This window comes from Anomaloglossus baeobatrachus, chromosome 1 (genome assembly GCF_048569485.1).
Source record: "Anomaloglossus baeobatrachus isolate aAnoBae1 chromosome 1, aAnoBae1.hap1, whole genome shotgun sequence".
Classification (NCBI taxonomy): Eukaryota; Metazoa; Chordata; class Amphibia; order Anura; family Aromobatidae; genus Anomaloglossus; species Anomaloglossus baeobatrachus.
In genome coordinates, this window is record NC_134353.1 from 889,664,504 (window position 1) to 889,688,129 (window position 23,626).

The 23,626-nt window shown below is 44.3% G+C and overlaps 1 protein-coding gene across 1 annotated transcript in view; it reads right to left on the reverse strand.

Annotated features, from left to right (window-relative positions):
- The window catches only part of PARP8 (poly(ADP-ribose) polymerase family member 8), a 411,775-nt gene that overhangs the window by 84,295 nt on the left and 303,854 nt on the right, over positions 1 to 23,626 (reverse strand). The window contains exons 9-12 of the mRNA XM_075326712.1: positions 19,839 to 19,929; positions 14,187 to 14,253; positions 6,441 to 6,563; positions 3,839 to 4,394 (exon numbers count right to left, since the gene is read on the reverse strand). Coding sequence (XP_075182827.1) covers positions 3,839 to 4,394; positions 6,441 to 6,563; positions 14,187 to 14,253; positions 19,839 to 19,929 — 837 coding nt within the window. The remainder of the gene's footprint in view (positions 1 to 3,838; positions 4,395 to 6,440; positions 6,564 to 14,186; positions 14,254 to 19,838; positions 19,930 to 23,626) is intronic.

Consider the following 23,626-nt stretch of genomic DNA (forward strand, 5'->3'; position numbering starts at 1 on the left):
AATGCAGAAAGGCTCAATCATGTGATAGGTGCCAACATTGGGGAATCAGCATTGATCACTAGACAGAGGAAAATGGCGCAATATTGGAAAAGTGTTGAAAACCTCCTTTAATTGTCAAGTCAACCAATTTGATGTACAGTGAATATGAAAAGTCTTCACACCCGTTAAAATGCCAGGTTATCGTCATGTAAAAAAAAAAAATCATACCATGAAGAATCATTTCACATCTTGTTCCACCTTTAATGTCCCCCATAATCTGTACAAATCCTTTGAGAAACAAAGTAAAAACATTTTGAGGGGAAGTAAAAATAACATTTGTTTAGTTGCATTTTACAGCAAAATCCATAGTCAATACCACAAATGCTTACAACACAGCAAAGGGATCATTGTTGAAAGATATCAGTCGGGAGAAAAGGGTGCTTTACACGCTGCAACATCGCTAGCAATTGCTAGCGATGTTGCGCGCGATAGCACCCACCTCCTTCGTGTGTGCGATATTGTGTGATCGCTGCCGTAGCGAACATTATCGTTACGTCAGTGTCACACGCACATACATGGTCAGCGGCGTCGCTCTGGCCGGCGATCCACCTCCTTTCTAAGGGGGCGGTTCGTGCGAACGTCACACAGCAGCCATCCAATAGCAGAGGAGGGGCGGAGATGAGCGGCTGGAAAATGCCGCCCACCTCCTTCCTTCCGCATTGCCGGTGAACAGAGGTAAGGAGATGTTTGTCGCTCCTGCGGTGTCACACATAGCGATGTGTGATGCCGCAGGAACGACGAACAACATCGCTACTAAGCAGACAACGATATTTGGTTTTTGGACGACCTCTCCAAAACCAACGATTTTTGTCTCTTTTGCGATCGTTTAAGGTCGCTCGTACGTGTCACAAACACCGTGACCCCGACGATAAATCGTTAGCGATATTGCAGCGTGTAAAGCCTCCTAATGGTACAAAAAAATTTCCAAGGCATTAGCAATACTATGGAATATTGTGAAGGCATCATCAAGAAGTGCCTTAAATTTGGCACAAAAGTGACATTAAATAAAATTGGACGTCCCTCAAAAATTGATGACGAGACAAGAAGAAAATTGGTCCAAAAAGTTACCAACAGGACTACAGCAAGATTAAAGGAGCTATAGAAATATCTGGCAAGTACTGGTTGTGTTATGCATGTGACCACAATCTCCCATGTGTTCTTCATGTGTACGGCCTGAAGCCTTTTCACACAAAGAAATAAATCCAAGCCTGGCTATGTTTTGCCAAGTCTACATCAAGTCTTCCAAAAGTATGTTGGAAAACGTGTTAGGATTGGTCTGATGAGACCAAGGTTGAATTTTTTGGCTAGAACTCCAAATGGTATCTTTGGCACAAGGCCAATATGGTGTATCACCAAAAGAACACTGTACCATCAGTGAAGCATGGTGGAACCAGTATTATGCTTCAGGACTGTTTTTTGGCAGCTGAAACTGGAGCTTTAGTCACGGTGGAGGGAGTTATTAATAATTCCAAATATCAGTCAATTTTGCAACAAAATCTCCATGCCTCTGATAAAAAGCTGAAGCACAATACTGCACTAAGCATACCTCCAAATGAACAAAAGAATGGCTTCCTCAGAAGAAGATCAAAGTTCTGGAAAAACCAAGCCATAGCCCAGACCTGAATATAACTGAAAATCTGTGGAGGACCTGAAGAGTGCATTGTACACAGGAGATGCCCTCACAATCTGACTGATATGGAGCACTACTGTAAGGGTTCATGTAGACGACTGTTCCATTTTTCCTAGTCAGTTCCTTTTTTTTGCAGACCAACTGACAAGACTATGTTTTCAATGTGTTTTGGGTAGGATTGGATGTCATACGGAAGTGCTTCTGTGTGCCATCCGTGCCACTATGTCCATTCCGTTATTATGGAACATGTCCTATTCTGTTCCACAAAATGCGGATCGTGACGCAATACATATCAATGGGTCCGGAAAATACAAGGTAGCCACAAGGAAGTACTTCCGTGTGGCTTCCGTCTATGGGTGCCCCTGCCAGCCCCGCAGCTGATCACAGCAGTGTATGAACAGCTGCGGGAATGACAAGTGATGCCGTCATGAGGTTAGCTAAGTTCATTACCTGCTGTGATGATGTTCACTGAACTTCTGACATCAGCGCTCATCACTGACTTCCATGCCTGCCGCATTTTCACCTAAAGTTTAGCGGGTGACATCACGGGGCCATGGAACTCAGTGATGAGCGTTGACTTGACATCATGAGTTCAGCGGAGTTCATCACCGTAGGTAATGAACTGAGCTAACCTCATGATGTCGGCGCTTGTCATCCCCTACAGTGACCTGGCCTGACCTAATGATGTTCACTCAAGTCACTGCACTGCTCTCCCAGCCAATGGGGAACATTGACTGGGATAGTGAGCATGGATCGTCATGGGACCCCCTTATTGGATTACGCCAGACCCGGATTTGTTTTTTCTTTTCAATAAATTGGTGAAAGAGGGAATGTGTTAGGGAGCATTTTTCAAATAAAAACTTTTTTGTCATCTATTTTATTTTTTATAACTGACTGGGCTAGTGATGTCGAGTTTCTGATAGACGCCATGACATCACTAATGCCAGGGCATGATGCCAGGTGACATTACACAGCTGGTTTCAACCGCATATATTACCCTGTTTGCCATCACACCAGGGCCACTTCTGGGGCAGCTGCGGCCAGCTATTTTTAGGCTGGAGAGGGTCCAATAACTGTGGACCTCCCTAGTCTGAGGATACCTGACCACAGCTGTCTGCTTTACCTTGGCTGGTAATCCAATTTTGGGGGGACCCCATGTTTTTTGTTTTAAATTATTTATTAAATTTACAATAACAGTGTGGGGTGCCCTCTGTTTTGGCTTACCAGCCAAGGTTAAGCTGCCAGCTGAGGTCTGCTTCGCCTTAGCTGGCTATAAAAAAAATAGGGGAGACCCCACATGGTTTTTTGGGGGAAAATGATGAATTTGTGGCTAAAAACAAGGCCAAACACCCTTTAGTGCCACATGAAAGGCACTAAAGGGTGCAAGATTACAAAATGCAGGGGAGTGGGATCTTATTTATGTCTTTCTTATCCATTTATCGATCTATCTATCCAGCTATCTAGCCAGCTATCTTTCTAGCTTTTGACTATGTGTAACGCTCCTTCCATTTTTTTTTGTGGTCCAAGAAAAAAAATCAGAAGGCACATGGATGTAAAACGGACCATATACGGAACGGAATGGAACAGATGTCATACGGATTCATATGAGGAAAAACAGGAACATTTTTTACGGACTGCTAAAATGGGACGGTCATGTGAATTTACCCCAAGGAAAAGTGGACAAAGATTGCCAATACTGGATGTTCTGTGTTAATAGACCCCTACCCAAAATGACTGAATCTTGTCACAAATTCAAAGGGTACAAAGTAATAATTTAAAGGTGTGCTGATTTATGCAAAAACATTATTTACTGTCTTTATTTTTCCACCTGAAAAGATTTCAGTTTGTTTCTTAAGTGAATTGTACAGATTATGGGAGACATTAAAGGTGGAAAAAGTGATTTTTCATGGTATGATTTTTTTACATGACAAAAACCTGACATTTTAACGGGGCATGTAGACATTTTATATCCAGTGGTCTAAGTTTGGTTCTTTTTTTTTCTATAGATAGTAACTAAAATTTGTAATTATTTTTCGATATGCCGGTGCCTGTTAAGCATTGTTAATTGGACGAATTGCCCATGGGTAGAAACAAGAAGCATACCCTTATATCATATACTCAGTGTTATACATAAATAGAACAATATCTCAATGATACCAATGTACCCACAGCAGGTTGTGAAGATGCAGCTGGCGTTAATATACCAATCAGCCCTGAGGTAAGAGAGAGCCGCCTGCCCTCTGCGATAGGTTCTTTCAAAAGGTCCATTTTGGATGATTTGGGGGCACTGGAATAAGACTTGCTGAGTAGTTTGTGGTTCTTGAGTCCATCTAATTCTTCCATACGAAGATTACTAGAATAAGACCTGCTTAAAAGTTTATGGGGCTTCAAGGTGCTGTTGTGCTCACATCTGGGGTCCCCAGAACAAGAACGGGTTAAGAGTTTATGTTGCTTCAGTGAAATGCATTCCTCCTGCTTAATGGCGGTGGAGCATTGACGACTCAAAAGTTTGTGGGGTTTTAAGCCCATTGGTTGCTCAGCCCTAGGATCACTGGATAGCGACCGGCCAAAGTTCCTGTGGGATTTTGCGTTGCACATGTCGTCAGCCTTGACCGTGCTGGAACAAGTCCTTCTCAGCAGTTTGTGAGTCTTAGAGATTCCATCTTGTTCTGACTTTAGTTTGACTTTACTCTTACCGCATCCAGGAGGGGGGTAACTGGGCGACCTTCAGAGGGGAAATGAAAGGAGTCTCAAACACAGCTCTTATATCAGAAAACAACAATTAGCACTTACAATGTATAATAAAGGAAAAACAACAGTAATCCAATATGAACAAATCCTGACGGGTCCTGTGGAATCTGATATTCTGGATTATACAATAATTACATCACAGGATACTAAAGTCACAAGAATGGAGAACCTACCAGTAAGGCTAGGTTCACATTTCCGTTGTTTTGCATCAGTCACATGCGTTGCTTGACGATTGTGACTGATGCGTTAGACAAGAATTGGAATTAGAAAGCGAATTCCATTGTACAACGTGAGAGAGAGAACGATCAGCTTATCGTTCACAATAGCTGGCCGCTGGCTTTTGAGAGCGCTCAGCTGATCTTCCGGTGGCCCTCTAATGAGAGCGATCAGCTGATCTCCCGGCCGCCGACTTTTGAGAGCAATCAGATGATCTCCCGGCGGCCGGCTAAATGAGAGCGATCAGCTGATCTCCCGGCCGCCGGCTTTTTAGAGCGATCAGATGATCTCCCGGCGGCCGGCTAATGAGAGCGATCAGCTGATCTCCCGGCCGCCGGCTTTTTAGAGCGATCAGATGATCTCCCGGCGGCCGGCTAAATGAGAGCGATCAGCTGATCTCCCGGTGGCCAGCTAATGAGAGCGATCAGCTGATCTCCCGGCCGCCGGCTTTTGAGAGCGATCAGATGATCTCCCAGCGGCCGGCCAATGAGAGCGATCAGCTGATCTCCCGACCACCGGCTTTTGAGAGCGCTCAGCTGATCTCCCGGTGGCCGGCTAATGAGAGCGATCAGCTGATCTCCCGGCCGCCGGCTTTTGAGAGCAATCAGATGATCTCCCGGCGGCCGGGAGATCAGCTGGTCGCTCTCAAAAGCTGGCGGCCGGGAGATCAGCCGATCGCTCACAGAAGCCGGCCGCCGGGTGATCAGCTGATCGCTCACAGAAGGCAGCTGCCAGGTGATCAGCTGATGATTCGGCCGCCAAGAGAGAGCATGCGCAGCGACATCATAAGGATTCCGCTGCTCAAAAAACATTACACTCTGCATTCCTGCCGCCCGACAGTCAGTCGTTTCACGACTGATCAGTCGGGCGGAGGATGCAACGCAAGGGCATCAGTCACAATCCGCCGCTCATATAAGTCAATGGGAAACAACGGAATCAGCCAAACAGATTGCGTTGTTTATCAGAGCGGCGGATTGTGACTGATGCAAAACAACGGAAATGTGAACCTAGCCTAAGAAAAATGGCCTACTACTCCTTGTATTATTCTCTTTATAATGGCTTCTTTTTGCCTTTTATTATTCTATTTCTGGCCTATACTCTATCCATATCTATCGATCTATGTAAAGAAAAGATTTTTCCACGGTAAGGCTGGGTTTACATGACTGTTTTTTCTCCATTTGAGAAAAATGATCTGATTATGCTAATCAGACCTTGATCAGAACTTGACCAGAATAGGATGATTTTTTTTTGGAGATGGAGAATAATAATAATACAAAAATTTCTCCATCTTCTTCATTGTGCTATCATTCTCCAAAATGATAATCTACAAAAAAAATGCAGCATTTCTAAAAAATTGAAATTTTATTCCTTCAGATTAAAAATAGAGTCAAACGAGGAAAAAATCCAACATGTAGCTGCTAACGCGTTTGAGGCATTCAGCCTTGAAACGCGTACACCGCTACATGTTGAATGTTTCCATTGTTTGACTCTATTTTTAATCTGAAAAAATAAAAGTTTATTTTTTAGAAACCCTGGATTTTTTTTCTGTAGATTATCATTTTCGAACTTTTTATCTGGTGCACTTTACGGACAGGTGAGCAGGACTTTTCCTTATTGTTTGACCCAGTAATCTAAGTGATACATCATTGGATTCAGGATCTCTTTGCCAGCATCATGCTGCTCTCAGATGAAATAAAAAAAAACTACTGACAAATTATCTTTAATAATACCAGATGGGATAGTAAACATTGAACAGAAGTGTTCAAGACAATCAGATATATGACAGCATCCAAGGTGACATTACCTGCGCAACGTAGAAAAAATGTGCAGAGGAGACTTCACCTTCTTGTCCGATATCTTCTTGTGCGAACAGTTTGATTTTTCTTTGCTCTGTTTCCATTGCTGCGTCACAAACGTCTGCATGATTCTGTGCACACATCAAAAGCAGCATCTGTTTAAAGACATCCCTCTCCGTGCAATGCATGAAAGCCTTTTACTTAGCAAGACAACTCCAGGCAAAATCTTTTTACTAAAACAAACCCCCCTCTAAGACTTATCAGCATCAGCCGCAGGGTGTGTGCCGGGGCCCTCCGTAGATTTCAGCGCACTCACCCCCGCTGCGGAAGATTAGCACGCTCTGCTCTCCCGAGACTGACACCCTGGAGGACGCTGAATAGACGGAGCGCTCAAGTTTAGCAAACACGACGAGTGAACAGAACATCACTTGATGTATAAAGTCGGAGTTCCTTAGGGTTTGAGTCCCTGGTTAATAAAACTTTAACTAACAGAGGAGAAGACAGTTAATACCTGTGCTTCTGAAACTGCGGCGCCCCCCAGGTCTTAGCGAGGCGCAGATGGAAGGGCTGTTTGGACAGATGCTACTGTAAGCTGCACGGCTCTTGCTCTCGCTGTGGATGTATTTCTTAGATTTGGAAAATACTTTGACCATCAGTGTTACTATAGCCATTGTGTCAGTCTCCACAAGGAGAATCGCTTTCCCCTTAGACCCCATTATAGCTTCTCATACAGCCAGATCAGATCTCATACTTTGCATTGATGAGGGGCAATCTTCCCGAAACACCTTGTCTGTAAATTAAGATTCTGATCTGGCATAAATCCTAAGTCATATGACAAGGCTCGTTATAGAGTCACTTTTGACTTAGGATTGCTGCTGTCATGATCCAGGACTGGTATTCTCCGCTCCAGAGTTTCACAGACCCAGACTGGTCATGTCAGGGGTGAACTCCCATCAGCCCCATTCTGGTTTCAGGAGACACTATATATGGTCTCTGAACCTGCATTCCAGTGCTGGTTATAGTTTTGCTCTGCAGTCTGAGACTGGCTCTGGTGAGATTTCCTGGTTATCTGACTGCTTGTTGTCGTGCCCTGACCTGTACCCTCCCCTGTTCGTCTGCCTGTCCCAGTCCCTGACTTCCCGCTCCTGTCTGTTGTTTGTGTTTCCCTCTGCATTCGTGATCTCCCGGCTTCTGACTCGGTTGTTTTCTGACTTTGATTTTGATCCTCCCTTGGCAGTGACTCGACTTTCCTGGCTAGACCCTGACTGCTTGGCTACTCTATTTCCCTTTGTTGGTTCGCCTGTTAGCTGCCTGCTGGAGTTACTCTGCTGTACTTCAGCTGCCTTTCTGTTCTAGTGTAACTTTGACTCTCCTTCACTACTCTGCTGCCACCTAGTGGAGAATATGCTGTATTACATCTTAATAGCCCTTTGTACAGCGTGACAGCTACCTCCAGTAGGTGGCACTAGAGTTCGCCTAGTTTATCATTGAAGAGACAAATTACATACTGCCTTTCTGTTCTAGTGTAACTTTGACTCTCCTTCACTACTCTGCTGCCACCTAGTGGAGAATATGCTGTATTACATCTTAATAGCCCTTTGTACAGCGTGACAGCTACCTCCAATAGGTGGCACTAGAGTTCGCCTAGTTTATCATTGAAGAGACAAATTACATATTGCCTTTTCTAAAAGTAACAACTGTGCCTGGAGCTCTCTTTTTTAGGCTAATTTCCTATGATGAACAACATTTCTGCACCTATTAAGTAAATTAGGTTACTTGCATTTTTTTCTCATGTGTTTTTGATGTTGCTGTTTTTGTCTCTTTTTGGTGTGTCATATTTTAAATAAAGCTGCTTTGTTTTTAATACTTCCATGTATTTGACATTGACAAAAACTTATTGATAGTCACGTTCGGATTATATGCATTTTTTAAAGGGGATGTCCAGGACTTTAAAGATTGATGGTCTATCCTTAGGACAGGTTGTCAATATCTGAATGGTGGGAGTGCGATATCCAGCACTCCCGCTAATCATCAGTTCCTGTTACCGCTGCTCGCTGGAACTACTCAGTTGCGGAGCTGCACAGCTCCCTCAACTGTATAGTGGCCGCGGCTAGGTACTGCATATCGTTCTACTATTCCAAGCACTAGCGGTCAGATATGCAGTACCCGGAAGTGGCCACTATATCATTAATGGAGCTGTGCAGCTTCGCAACTTAGTAGTAGATATGAGTGAACCTGAGGTTCGATGTTCGGAGTTCGGGTTTGGAAACTGACTTACAAAAAAACAAAGTTCGGATTTGAAGTTCGAGTGAGTTATGAGTGCAAACCACTCAAGTGAGTGATGCTCAGCCCAGTGCAAGCCGCATGCAGTGTTTGAACAACTCGCACGGGGGGTAAAATCTGCGTGATCAGATGTAGTGTCTACACACACACACACACACCCACACACACACACCCACACACAATGAAAAACCCTGTCCACCCTCCCCTGGAAATGTTCTGCTTATGGCTGGTTGCATGTGGTTGGAGCCACAAAATTCTCAATTACTGACTTCCATTGAGGTTCAGCTGAAGTCGGGGTCACAAAGCAAACTTTTTTAAGGTTTGACTGTGCCCTGTGAACTGAACCTCCAAAGGTTCGCTCAGCTCTACTTAGTAGATCCAGCAGGAGGCGTCACCGAGAACAGATGATTTCCGGGTGTCGCTCCCCCACAATCAGACATTGATGACCTATACTAACGATAGTCATCAATATTAAAGTCCTGGACAACCCTTTAATGTTTCTTGGCTGCGAAAATGCATTAAAAATGCACGTCTTTATTTAACCTATGGATTTTTCGAATCTAATGCATTTCTATTGGGAAAATCAGCATGTAAAACTCAGCATTACTATCAAAAGAAACAAACATGATGTGCAATTTAAAAAAAAAAAAAAAAAACACAGAAGGCATGAGATTTTTAAAAATCCCATCCACTTTGCTGGAACTGTAAGGCCTTGTGCGCACGGTGCAGTTTTTGGTGCAGTTTTGGTGCATTTTGTGGCAGACAGTTGAAAGATATCTCAGCTGGTGATACACAGTGTGGCTAGCAGTAAGCAAATCTTCACAAACCATACATGCTGATCTAAGGCTATGTGCGCACTAGAAATGTGAAGTTTCTCAAGAAACTTTCTTGAGAAACTTCTGGGAGTGAAAGATTTCCGGACCTCCGGAAAAAATCCGCACCAAATCCGCATGCGGATTTGCCGCGGATTTGCCGCGGATTTGCCGCGGAATAGCCGCGGAATTGCCGCGATTTTCCCGCGGGTGGTTCCCTGCGGATTTTTGCAGGCTGTACTGCAGAAATCCGCAGGGTACCTGCGGAAATAATGGACATGTTCATTTTCTCAAGAAAGTTTCTCGAGAAATTCTTCTTGCGGAAATTTCTTGAGAAAAATCCGCACAAGTGCGCACAGCTTTTTTTTTTTTTCATAGAAATTGCTGGGAAATGTCTGCACAAAGATTGCAGACATTTCTCAAGAAATTTCCGCGGCAAATCCGCGGGTAAATCCGCGGGTAAAAAGCTCTAGTGCGCACATAGCCTTAAAGAGAACCAACCAGCAGGATTTTGCTATACGAAGTAAAGGCAGTGCCATACAGGCAGTAAGATGCTGAGTCCAGGCATACCTGTTATAGAAAGATCCGATGCTTGATTCATAAAATATCTTTAATCAAAGTTGCAGAAAAGCACTGCACTTTGATTGATGTGTGCAACATGGGTGGGCCTTTGTGGGTTGGGTCCTCACGTTTATTCCTCCTCCTCCGGCGTCCTCTGGCTTGCTCCCTTTTCTTTATTTGAATATCGCGCCGCCCCGCCTTTGCTGTTGCTGGCGGCGCGTGCACATTGCCACAGTACTCAGGTATTCATTAAAATGGCGCCGGAGTCCACGCATGCGCAAACTGCGATCTCCGGTGCCATTTTATGAAACACACTGCGGTGAAGACTGAGAAGTATTGGCGCTTGTGTAGATTTAAAAGCAAAAAAAAAATCTATGTACACGCCAATACTTTTCATGGTCTTCACTGCAATGTCTTCAAAAAAACGGCGCCGGTACGCACATGTGTGGACTCCAGCATCATTTTAATGAAAACCTGAGTAGTGTGGCAATGTGCATGCGCCAGAAACAACAGCAATGGTAGCACAATATTCAAATAAAGAAAAGGCCTGCCCATGTTGCACTAGTCAATCAAAGTGCAATGAATTTTTGCAACGTTGATTGAAGACATTTTATGAACCAAGCATCGGATCTTTCTATAACTAGGTATGTCTGGTTTCAGCATCCTAGTGCCAGTATGGCACTGCCTTTACCTCATATAGGAAAATCCTGCTAGATGGTCCTCTTTAAAGGGAACCTGTCACCAGTTTTTTTCACTATTGCAGCTCCTGGGCTGCATTTTATGAAGGTGCACCTTGTTTCCTGGCTCCCCTTGCAGACCCCAAAAATAACTTTATAAATTCTGACCGCCACGTATGCTAATGACCTGATCTAGTCAGATGGGCGGGCTCTTTTTCGGCTCCTGTCCCCCCTCCTGCTGCTGTTTGCCGTCCTCCTTTCTTGATTGACGTGGATGACAGCTCCGTCATCATCCACGTTGCTCTTTCAAATCTCGCGCCTGTTCAGAGTCATGTCCACTCGCGCAGGCGCAGTTAACTCTGCCATATCGTGGGCAGAGCAGAAAACATAGGTGCGCGCGCCGGTGAGCTATTTGTGCAGGCACGAGGATTGGGTCGGGTACGCGGATGACGCAGTGATGCCATGCACAGCGCTGACCATAATCTCGAGCCTGCCCAAAAAGCTCACTGGCGTGCGCGAGATCACGTATGTTTTCTGCTCTGCCCGCAATATGGCAGTGCGAACTGCGCCTGCGCGAGCGGACATGACTCTGCACAGGCGCGAGATTTGAAAGAGCTTGATTGATTGCTCTCAGTGAGAGAAACAAGATTAAAATTTTGTAGTTGTGATACCTTTAATGTTGAAAGAGCAACATGGATGATGACAGAGGCATCATCCACATCAATCAAGAAAGGAGGATGGCGAACAGCGGCAGCAGGGGGGTCAGGAGCCAAAAAAAGAGGACGCCCATCTGACTAGATCAGGTAATTAGCATACGTGGCGGTCAGAATTTATAAAGTTATTTTTGGGGTCTGCAAGGGGAGCCAGGGAACAAGGTGCACCTTCATAGAAAGTAGCCCAGGAGCTGCAAAAGGTGATACTTATAGTTTAATAGTGAAAAAACTGGTGACAGGTTCCCTTTAAGTCTATGAATGCTAAAATATAGATCTAAAACTGTTTCCATTAGATTTTTTTTTTTTTTTTTGCAAAAAATATAATTATGCATACTGAAGACAAGGCAAAGTTTTGTCTAAGCCAAAGTTGCGCCTTTTAAAAAAAAAAAAAAAAAAAGATAAGAATGCATGTCTTAAAGTTCAATTTGACCAGATTCGTTCAAATTAGGACGGCAGATTTGATATGGTCTGAATAAATTCAGTCTGAGTCAAATCTGTCCTGATTGTCATGAGGATGGGGGTCAAAATAATAAAAATAACCTTTCTATTCACCGTTCCGCACTTGTTCTTATGCAGCCTCCGCCATCACTGCAGCTCCCAGTCCTCTGAGCCGTTCTTCTGACCTTCTGTTCTTCCTCCATTCTAGATTGTAAGGTCAATTGAAAACTGAGGCGCTGCGATGGCGGATACAGCATATCAAGAGGTGAGGGAACGCGAGTATAAAGTTTCTGGTTTTTATTATTATTATTTTAACCCTTTTCTAACACCAGGATCCAGTTGCCACATTGGATTAGAGACAAAAGGATTCCTCAAATTTTAGAATCTGACAATTACATATATTTGTTGAAGTTTGTTGGAAACTCAGTTTGTTTAGAATTGTTTTCCTCCACTGTCACCAATCTTTTGCTTCCTACAGTTTTTTTTTTATAGGGCTGCATCGTTGACATCCCGGTCTCAAGGCAGACGGCACGAGATCCTTGAGACCAGGGACTGGCTGAAACCATCAATGTGGAGCGGCAAAGGTAGTTTCAACATTGGCCCCAATTTTATGTGAAAAGATTTAATTACTTTAAATGTTTACTCGTTCTTAATGCTGATTCCTAAAGTTTAGAGCGTAACCGTCGCTTACATTTTTAGTTCATAAATCAATAGTGCACATGAAAATAAGTACGTTTGTAATATATCTTATCAGACAAATCTGCTTCTTTCTCTGCCAGAACTGATCAGTTATCAAAATTCTCAATTATAAGGTAAAATCTGTATTCAGTGAAGACTTTCCCATTACTGAGATAGGAGATAGCAGCTGTTACTGATGACGATGGGAAGAAGGAGGCGCTAGAGGTAGAGGGAGGAGCTACAGGCAGATGGAGGAGCTAGAGACAGAGGGAGGAGCTAGAGGGACAGGGAGGAGCTAGAGGCAGAGGAAAGATATAGAGGCAGAGGAAGGAGCTGGGGTAGAGAGAGAAGCTAGAGGCAATGGAGGAGCTAGAGGCCGATGGAGGAGCTATAGGAAGAGACAGGAACTAGAGGAAGAGGGAGGAGCTAGAGGCAGAGAGAGAAGCTAGAGAAAGAGGGAGGAGCTAGAGGCAGAGAGAGGAGCTAAAAGCAAAGGGAGGAGCTAGAGGCAGAGAGAGGAGCTAAAGGTAGAGAGAGGAGCTAGAGGTGATGGAGGAGCTAGAGGCAGAGAGAAGGGCTAGAGGCAGAGGGAAGATCTAGAGCTAGAGCCAGAGGGAGGAGCTAGAGGAAGAGGGAAGAACTAGAGGGAAGATCTAGAGGCAAAGCGAGGAGCTAGAGGCAGAGAGAAGAGCTAGAGGCAGAGAGAAGGGCTAGAGGCAGAGGGAGGAGCTATAGGCAGAGGGAGGAACTAGAGGCAGAGGGAAGAGCTAGAGGGAAGATCTAGAGGCAAAGGGAGGAGCTAGAGGCAGAGAGAGGAGCTAGAGGCAGAGAGAAGGGCTAGAGGCAGAGAGAAGGGCTAGAGGCAGAGGGAGGAACTAGAGGCAGAGGGAAGTGCTAGAGGCAGAAAAGAACTAGAGGCAGAGGGAGGAGCTAGAGGTAGAGGGAGGAGCTAGAGGTAAAGGGAGAAGCTAGAGGCTATGGAGGAGCTAGAGGCAGAGAGAGGAGCTGGAGGCGATGGAGGAGCTAGAGGCAAAGAGAAGGGCTAGAGGTAGAGGGAGAATCTAGAGCTAGAGGCAGAGGGAAGAGCTAGAGGTAGAGGGAAGAGCTAGACGCAGAGGGGAGAACTAGAGGCAGAGGGAGGAGCTAGAGGCAGAGGGAAGTGCTAGAGTCAGAGGGAGGATCTAGAGGCAGAGTGAGGAGCTAGAGGCAGAGGGAAGAGCTAGAGGCAGAGGGAAGAGCTAGAGGCAGAGGGAAGAGCTAGAGGCAGAGGGAAGAGCTAGAGGCAGAGGGAGGAGCTAGAGGCAGAGGGAAGAACTAGATGCAGAGCTACGTCCCCTCCTCTATCTACATAGAATCTCAGCAGCAACAGAAAATGACGTTTGTCCGCTCTCTTATGCTTCAGTGAGGAATTTTAAGATCCAAAGTGGTGGCCACAATGTGAAAATTAGAAATTGAGAATAAATTAATAGCTTATTGATAGCGCCAATTTACACAATTGCAACACAATCAATTTAGTGTTTTTAACAAGCTTTGTGACAGTCACTGCTATTTCCATGACACGGCTGCTCTGCAGTAACAATTCTTAAACTTACTTTTTCAACTGGTGTCCTAAACCAAACTTCTCTTTTGTAGAAATTTGAAACACATCCACTGTTGGCACTGGAAAACAAAAGATATTACCTCACTATGTACCTTACAACATTTCATATTACCCAACTTTAGAGAAACAATATTTGAAGAGCAACTAAACTTTTTTTGTTGAATATCCTTGTAACGTCACCGCCGGAGTCTGCTCCAGCGACTGCTGCTCCGATCGCCACGCGACGCCGTGTTCCTACCGTGGATGGTGCTGGTGATGGGAGAGGAGTCGATGCTAGCAGCACCGGTGGGCGCAGGCTCCGATCATCCACTGGGCTGGGTTATCTTGGGATCTGCAGTACCACTGGCTGACTGTGGGTGGCGTGTGTCTTCCAGCTGAAGTTGCCAGCGTTCAGCTACAGCCACTGGGAAGACACCACACCCTTCTTATTCCCCCTCCTGTCACATGACCACTGCCAGAGATAGTTCTGTACTCCTGGCTCATGTGCTGTTTGTATTTTGATTCCTGTGATTTCTGCGTGTTTCCTAACTATTCTACCTGCTGTTTTTGTACCTCGCTGCCCGACCCAGATCTGACCACTGCTACGTTTTCTGTTTACGTCTTTGCCTGCCGATTCTGTCCCTGTTCTGCTATTCCTGGTTTGACCCTGCCTGACGACTACTCTCTCGGACTGCAGCCTTCCACAGGTAGAAATCTCCAGTACCCTGTGTAATTCCAAATCCCTGTATAGGGGTTAAAGGGTTTCAGGGTTCTGGGGGTCCTGCTTGGTGAGGGGCTTCCCCCTAGTCTGTCCATTACAGCCTGTCTGAGTCTGTTGATCCAGGCAGGTGTTACAATCCTCCAGGCATTGTAAGGTTATGAAGTTTTGTAGTGTACTTCACAACCTTATTTTGCTTTCTTCTCTCCCAAAAACTATGCTGCAGTGCTGTTTCAGTATCCAGATCAAACTCTTTTAGAAGCTGCTTTCAACTGCTGCTCATCAAAGATCCATAGCTGTGTGTGTCTGTGTGTGTGTGTATGTGTGTACGTGTGTGTGTTTGCCTGAAGGGGTGGGCATATCATTGGTGCACCCTAGGGCCCAAATGGTAAGAGGGCCCATTTCTTCCTCCAAAGGAGGTGGAATTCTGCATTTTGATGACTCTTGGACTGCAAATGGCCCATATATTGCAGGACCGCAATGCTGGCTTCTGAGGATGACGTAAGACACGTCACCCACATGGGGCTGGGAAGAAGGAGGACGACAATGGATGGAAGAGAGGAGCTGCCAGACTGGAGAGCAGCAATGCCCATTGGTCCGCCCCCTAGGTGAGTATAATAAAGGTGTTTTTTACGTTATACAGAGCGGCCTGAGCTCTCATCTACAGTATTGTAGAATGCTGTATATAAGAGCTCACTGGTGGTGGCCATAGCTTATAGTCACCAAATCTGGGGACAGGTTTCTTTTAAAGGATATAAAAAATGAGACCATAATAAATAATATTATTATTTTATTTGCAAAGGATTGTTAAAAATCCACTTTTAGGATCGCTACTTCCAATAGGTGGCGCTGTGCTAGAGTTTGTCTCCTTTACCGGAGAGACAATTTGAATATTATTATTTTATTAATTTATAATATTATATTGAAAACGGAAAATATTCACACAGGCATTAGTGTTGTACTACAATCACTATTATCTCACGCAGCTGGGAATTAATACATTAAGTTCTGTAGTAAGAATTAGCAGTACAGCGTTGTTTTATTCATAATACGCTTCATAAGTGAGATATAGAATAATGGCTTCTGCGGAGCTGGAAATGGAAATTGCTAAGATAAAGAATTTAATAAGGTTATTCTGGGCTGCGGGAAGACGGCATGTCCTTTTCTGTACCAAGAACTATTGTAGTTTAACTTTGTCTCCGGATTTGAGCATTTACCGACATCTTCAAACGTTAAAAAGGACCCACAAGGATCAGGAACCAATGTGAATGGCAGAAAACCAGCGCAAATGGGACTACAGGTTTCGGCGGCCTTGTCCGCCTTCCTCATGGTTTTCCTCATACTAATGGATTGACTCCTATTCCAGTCCGTGCAGGAACTTAACTATCAGGTGGGAAGAAACCTGTGAGCCTCATTGCTGGAGCTGGACGCAGGCCTACATACTCTGAGATAGATAGATATATACAGTCATATGAAAAAGTTTGGGCACCCCTATTAATGTTAACCTTTTTTCTTTATAACAATTTGGGTTTTTGCAACAGCTATTTCAGTTTCATATATCTAATCTCTTCATAGGAGATTCAAATAGGAGAACAACTTGCAAGTGGCCACCTTAAATACCTTTTCTCATGATTGGATACACCTGCCTATGAAGTTCAAAGCTCAATGAGGTTACAAAACCAATTCAGTGCTTCAGTAAGTCAGTAAAAAGTAGTTAGGAGTGTTCAAATCAAGAAATTGATAAGGGTGCCCATACTTTTGCACCGGTCAATTTTGTTTAAATGCGGATTGCACATTTCTGTTAGTACAATAAACCTCATTTCAATCCAGAAATATTACTCAGTCCATCAGTTATTAGATATATGAATCTGAAATAGCTGTTGCAAAAACCCAAATTGTGATAAAGAAAAAAGGTTAACATTAATAGGGGTGCCCAAACTTTTTCATATGACATTATATATATGTGTGCCTAAAGGTAATTTCCTACCCCCGCAAAAAAAAAAAAAAGTTAAAATAAAAACCCACCCCATGTGATTTTTATTAATGATCTGCTCATTCTCTTGGATGAAACTTCATTTTTATCATTTTATTTTCCAGAAGTTTGCAAGGCGTTAAAATACCACACTGAGATGGTACTCCCCTTTCCTTGTTCCAGTGGTGGCTCTCCATCTCCACAATATTGTTTACAGGTGTCAGTGGTGCACATCACTGCTGCAGGCAATCACTGAGTTCAGCGGCACGGTCAATGTAGATGACACGAGCCACTTAGCTCAGTGATTGGCTGCAGCGGTGATATGCCCTGTAGTCATGATGTCACCACTTTTGTCTACAAACAAAATCGACACCTTGCATACAGAAATGCTATGATATGAAACCCATGACCCCCCCAAAACATTGAATGCTGGTCACGCATATGGCGCTCATTTAACTTTGATGCTCAAAGTGGCCCCCGTCAGCTGCAATGCACATCTGGACTCTGGGCAGCATACTGTATCTTGCTGCACGTTGTGCAATATGGTAGGTGACACGTTTGCACAAGCATCTGTGATACGTGGTCGTAGGTCCTGCAATGTTGGTGGAGGGGTCGCATACACCTGCTGTTTGATGTGACCTCACAGAAAGAAGTCCAATGAGGTCAGGTCAGGTGAGCGTAGAGGCCACTCCACACAGCCACCATGCCCAATGACTTGTAGGAAGGTCTCCATGAGCTATCGCTTCACGTCCGCAGCCTTGTGAGTTTTACACGTTCTAATCATAGCATTTCTGTATACAAGGTGTCGATTCCTATTGAATTGATGATGCCCTGCAACTTTGTAAATCACTTTTTTTCTCTATCTCGTTCCGTTTTCAACATAAAAATGCTAACTCCTTTGTTTTCCACCAGGTGGCGCTATAGGTGATTTCATTGCATAGCACATGGCTACTTTACTATACCTAGACACCACTTCTATGCTTATAGCTGCCGCCGTTCTCAAGTTAATGGTGGTGGACAGGATATGGGTGGACACAATGTAGAGCCGCCCCTGTAGTTGAGGAAGGGCACTACCAGTTTATTGTCTTGACTCACTGATGGCTAGAACTGCAAAATCCCTTTATTGATATTTTAAACTCGGAGGCGCTGGCATTCACAACAGAGACTGGATGTATAAAAAAAGCTTGACAAACTCGTAATCCAAGGAAAAAAATGTTGCTTTTTAGAATCTGAGAGCAAAAAATAAGAGTTTGAAAACACATTTTACTGTAGATCCCAAAATTTTTAACCAGGGAAACAGGAGAATGTACGGTAATAAAGGATAGGAAGATTTCGACCCCTTCATAATAGTGATCATAGGATCAGAATTTCATTAATAAATGAGAGCATATCAAATTATTACAGTAAACCTCATTGCAATGTGTGGGGCCTAGAAAAGTGAAGCAGAGCAGAATGAGAGCGCAGACACATCCGGTACCTAGGAAGGTAATGCTGTGGGTTTCTGGGGACCCCGGGACAGCATGGGAGAAGGTATGGGAGCTGAGGCAACATGTAGGAAAGACCTGTAAATGATAGAGGAAGAATACTGGGCTTGTTAGGCCCGGGAATAGTTGCTGCACTAAATTAAAGGATCCCTTCTGCGGGGGATGGGGGGGATTCAGTACGGAGTGGTGCTTTAAATGTAAATCTGATACCCCTGTTCCTGCAGCTTAATCCTTTTGCAAGCGCCATCTTGTGCCAGTAACTTTTGACTGGCCAGAAGTCAGACATTATGTCAGTCTCTCAAAGCAACTCTATGAGAGCCAGAACGAGGATCTCATAGACTTTTATTGATATTTATACCTTGGGCGAGTTCATGAAATCACAAATCATTGGAGCCTGACAGGAGCTTTGGTGATTAAAGATGAAACTGCCGAAGAGCGAATATGAGACAGGGGGCAGAGGATTTACAATTAAAACACCACTCTAGTAGTGCAATAGAACAAAATGCTGGAGTGGGGCTTTAATAGCTTAGAAGATGGAGGGGTAAAGCCAGCCAGGCTGTGTGATCATCAGATGCCATATAAGAAATGTGCCACCGCATGCAACCAACAAGTGTATGCCTCTATTCCACAAAGTAGATTTGTCAGTCAAGCTTTGTACCTGCTACCCTCCGTACATATGTTTTTTTTCCAAAGTCAATTGACTTTTTCCTTATCAATAGGCCTCGGTTCCACTTGCGTTTTGCAGGGGTGAGTGCAATCTGATAAAAGAACTCGCACCAGTGCAAAACTATGGGGCAGTGTCCATCTGCGATTGATTTCTCATGCTAGGTCGGCATGAGAAATGAATCACAGCATGTTGCGTTTGGCAGCGAGCCTTGGCTCACGCGCACCCATACAAGTCTATGGGTGCATGTGAAACATCTCACTGCGCTTGCATGTCATCCGACCGCAGGGCGAAGTACGCAGAGACAGGCCATAAAGGAGAGGGAGAAATTACTTCCTCTCCCTCTCTTCTGCAGCTGTGATCCGATCACAAGATCAAATCACAGTTGCAGGACTCTTGGCTCACATTCGCAGCAGAGGGTCATTAGCAAATCATTTCTGATGCTCTTGCATTGGAAGCTATGCGCAAGTGGAATCGAGCCCATACGAAGGGTTCTGAGTTCCTGTGTCATCTAAGGGAAGTGCCTGGAAAGGTCTCCAACAAACACACACCAAGGGGAACGCCTTGGCTCATACAACCCTTGCAACTGTAGTAAGATTTCTGGTATAAGGAATGCCACATCTCATCATGAATGAGACGAGCTGTGGCATCATGCCCCCGCCATGCCATTTGGATAGAACTGAGCAAAACTGGTGTGAAAACTGAAAAAATGCAAAATGTTTGTGAACTCCGTAAACATTTTGCAACTTTTCAAATCAATTTATGACAGAATTCTGGTGAAATCGCTTTGATGAATCAGGGTCTAAGTAGCAAATTCACCGACTTACCTGGGCCATTTAAATACTGCGTTAGAGAACAATGCAGACGGACTACAATCGGTTCTGTGCGGATCACATCCCATGCTACAGCAATTTCTTCCTGATGGATGAAAACGTGAAACATCATGATTAATGGTTTCCGCTAAGAGAGAGTAACTTTACAGTGATATTAAAAATGTAAATTTGATTTGGAAACAAAATCAGTCTCATACATCTGAATATGGTTTGTAAAACTCAAGCAGATGATATAAAGCTTAATGGGAACCGGTCACCAGATTTGGCCCCTATAAGCTGCGGCCACCACCAGTGAGCTCTTATATACAGCATTCCAGAATACTATATATAAGAGCCCAGGCCGCTCTGTAGAATGTAAAAAACACCTTTATAATACCCACCTGGGGGCGATTCGGTTCGATCGGTGTTGCGCCTCCTCTCTGCTGTGATCTCCATCCTCCTTCTGAGGCCCGTGTGCATGACGCATGCTATGTCATCCACACTGGCCGACATTGTGGTCCTGCGCAGGTGAATTTTGATCTGCTCTGCTGAGGGCAGATCAAAGTATTGTATTGCGCATGCGCAGGCGGCCTTTAACCTTTCCTTGTCCCTGACCTTTACAGTTCTTTTATTTGCCCTAAGCAGGTCAGATCAAAGTGCACCTGCGCAGGACTGCAATGCCGGCTGGGCTGGATAAATGGAGGATCGCAGCAGAGAGACGACACCCATCGGACCGGACCGCCCCCCCCAAGGTGAGTATAATAAAAGTGTTTTTTTTCACGTTCTATACAGCGGCCTGGGATCTTATATAAGTGTTCTACAATGCTGTATATAAGAGCCCACTGGTGGTGTCCACAGCTTATAGGGGCCAAATGTGGTGACAGGTTCCCTTTAATTCAGAACACAAAAACAGACACAAATTTCTGCAATGAAACATCTTGAGCAAACATCTTTGACAGCCATTCCTTCCAAACCTCAACCCCCATCTGATTGTTACTTCCCTTTCCCTTTAACAGAACACATACATGGTCAAATAAGATGAGCATGTATGTATTTTTAACATTTGCCATCAAACGCATTAGCTGGACAACCAACCATCCCCAAATTGTCAGATTCAACTGATGTTCACTGTCATAACAAATTGAACATGGCTTTGTCATAATTTGGAAATGAAGCAAAAGCTTGGCCCCTGTTCAGCTACAACCCACTTGTGTGAACAGGTGATTGATGACGCATCTTTTGGCTAGCAGACGCAAAGCCTGGATTCTGTATTTACCAAAAGCTGAGAAGCGACAAATGTATAAGGCCTAAGCCAGACGGCATGAAAATCGGAGCAAGTGGAATGCGATGTTTTATCGCATTCCACTCGGACCAATATTAGCCTCTGTTAGCACCCGTGAGCGAGTATTTTCTCAGCCTTAATCGGACCAAGAAAACAATCGCAGCATGCTGCGATTGTAATGCGAGTCTTGTTTCTCTCGCACCCATTCAAGTCTATGGGGCGAGAGAAAAATCGCACTGCACTCGCAGTACACTGGTGTACCGCGAGTGCAGGGCGAGAATGGTAATAGCCGGCTACGGAGGAGAGAGGGAGATAAATCCCTGCCTCTCCTCCGCAGCGCCGGCCCTTCCCTCCTCAGTACCAGCCCGCCCCCCGCAGCTGAGGTCCAATCGTATGATTGGACATCAGTCGCAGTGACACTCGCATGACACTTGGCTCCTACTGTGCTGCTAGATCCACACAGTAGATCCCCGTGTGGCCCCGGCCTTACCTCTGCAGTCAGCTTTGCCTGGCTTCAAAAGACTGTAACCAGATGCTTCGGAACAGATATCTATTTAAGAATATTTGTTTTTTTTGTGACAAGAGTAGGCCTTACAGTTATGGGAGACATATTTTTGTGCTTGTGATCCCAAGGAGAATGACAGCCATGTTCTTACATAACTGTGCGAGACACACATCAGTCCCAAATTAATATTGGCCCAATGGATGGGGTTATATAAGCCATATTTCATATCTATGTAAGGAAAGTTAAATTCATGACAGGAAATATGACATTAATATCTCCCAGCTGCGGCTTCCAGGGGTGGAGATATCCTGAAGGTTGGGGATCCCTAATTTTCCAAAGACCAGAGTCAGTTCACATGACCAGCCTCATATGAGGTCAGAAAGGGGAGGTATGTGGGTATAACCTTAATCTCATAAAATAAAAATTTGAGTTTATGCCTTTGTTCAATCTGGAAGATACACTTCTGTGTAGGATTGTCCCAGTTTCCAACCAGAGCTTTACCTCCAAGAAGAGAATTGTGCCATTTCTGTGATTGTGGGTCAAGTACTTTTCTTTGTTTATCTTTTTTATTTTTATGCAACAGTAGATATTGTATTGTCTTGTCCACTTGGTAATATATTCTGTATATTTTCATAAACCCTGCCTACTTTTAAGATTAAATATACAAAAATTAATAGCTTCAGTCCTCTTGCTCTAGAAACCACATTCCTGAAGCCTCATGATACCAAATATTACCTGTAACAGATGTCCACTCGGCCTTTACATAAATGATTTGTGGTGGCATCTAGTTTTTCTTGGGTTATTGTGAAGCTTGGCAGTGACTGTATATTTCTTGCATTGGAATCGGTTTTGTATGTACTATATATTCACTGTGAATGTGCCCAATAGGCAGCATAGTATTGAAAGCACTGTCACATCAGCCATCAATTGTTGGTCGATTACATATTATCCTGAAGAGTAGACAATTGGTGGCAGCGTTGGAATATCTGTGTGAGCTCCCAGGCTTTCTCCTTGACATTTACCATAAAGGAGCCTTTACTTTTACAGTCGAAGTACCCACCCTTTGTAAGCCCTAGGGAATGTTGAGTATGGCATAGCTACTGTTATTATATTGCCAATGATATAACGGTGCAGCGTCCCATGTGTTGAACACACCCAAGACAGACTAACCTTTTTACTTAAGTTAAGAAAGTAGAAAACCCCAATTGGATCACCATGATATAATCATGGAAACCAGATAGTTGTCATATTAGCTGGTGTTAGAGATCAATTTCAGTCCTTTTTTTTGCGGGACCTCAGGACTTTTATTTACACCCCTAAAACTCGCATTGAGCAATGTACTTTTGCAACAGTCCTTATAGGACATGTAATTTTGAGGAATTTTCTTTTGTGAGTGGAATCCATCAGTCTGCAGGATGGCGCCCCCCCTTTAGCTAACTGTATGCTGCAATCTGTGGGGGAATCTGATAATGTGTTCACTGTCCCTGCAGTAACTCCACATAGAAAAAGGGGAAAATAAGTAATAGTCAAATGTATGCACGTCAGGACGTCCGTCCTTGGTAGTGATGGGTGGACCTGGATTAGTATCTTCGATCACCATTTTAAATTGCCGGATTCTGGTCCCCATAGACTTAAATGGGGACCGGCATCCAGACAGATATCTGGTACCAATCCCGGGCCGGAACTGGGTTTTTTTTTTAACCTGGTTAGAACCACCGGTCTCAGTTATCTGCAAGTCCGTTCATCACTAGTCCTTGGTCAAAGTTGCTCTCAGTAGCATCTCTTCAATTTAGGGTTGTAAACGACAGACACCCATATATTAGCCAAGTTCCCTAAAGCCTGCTTTACACCATATGATCCAGCATATGATATCGTATGCAATCGTACCCGCCCCCATCGTATGTGCGGCACATTCAATTTGTTGAACGTGTCGCACAAACGAGTAACCCCCTGTCACACATACTTACCCGTCCATACGACCTCGATGTGGGCGGCGAACATCCACTTCCTGGAGTG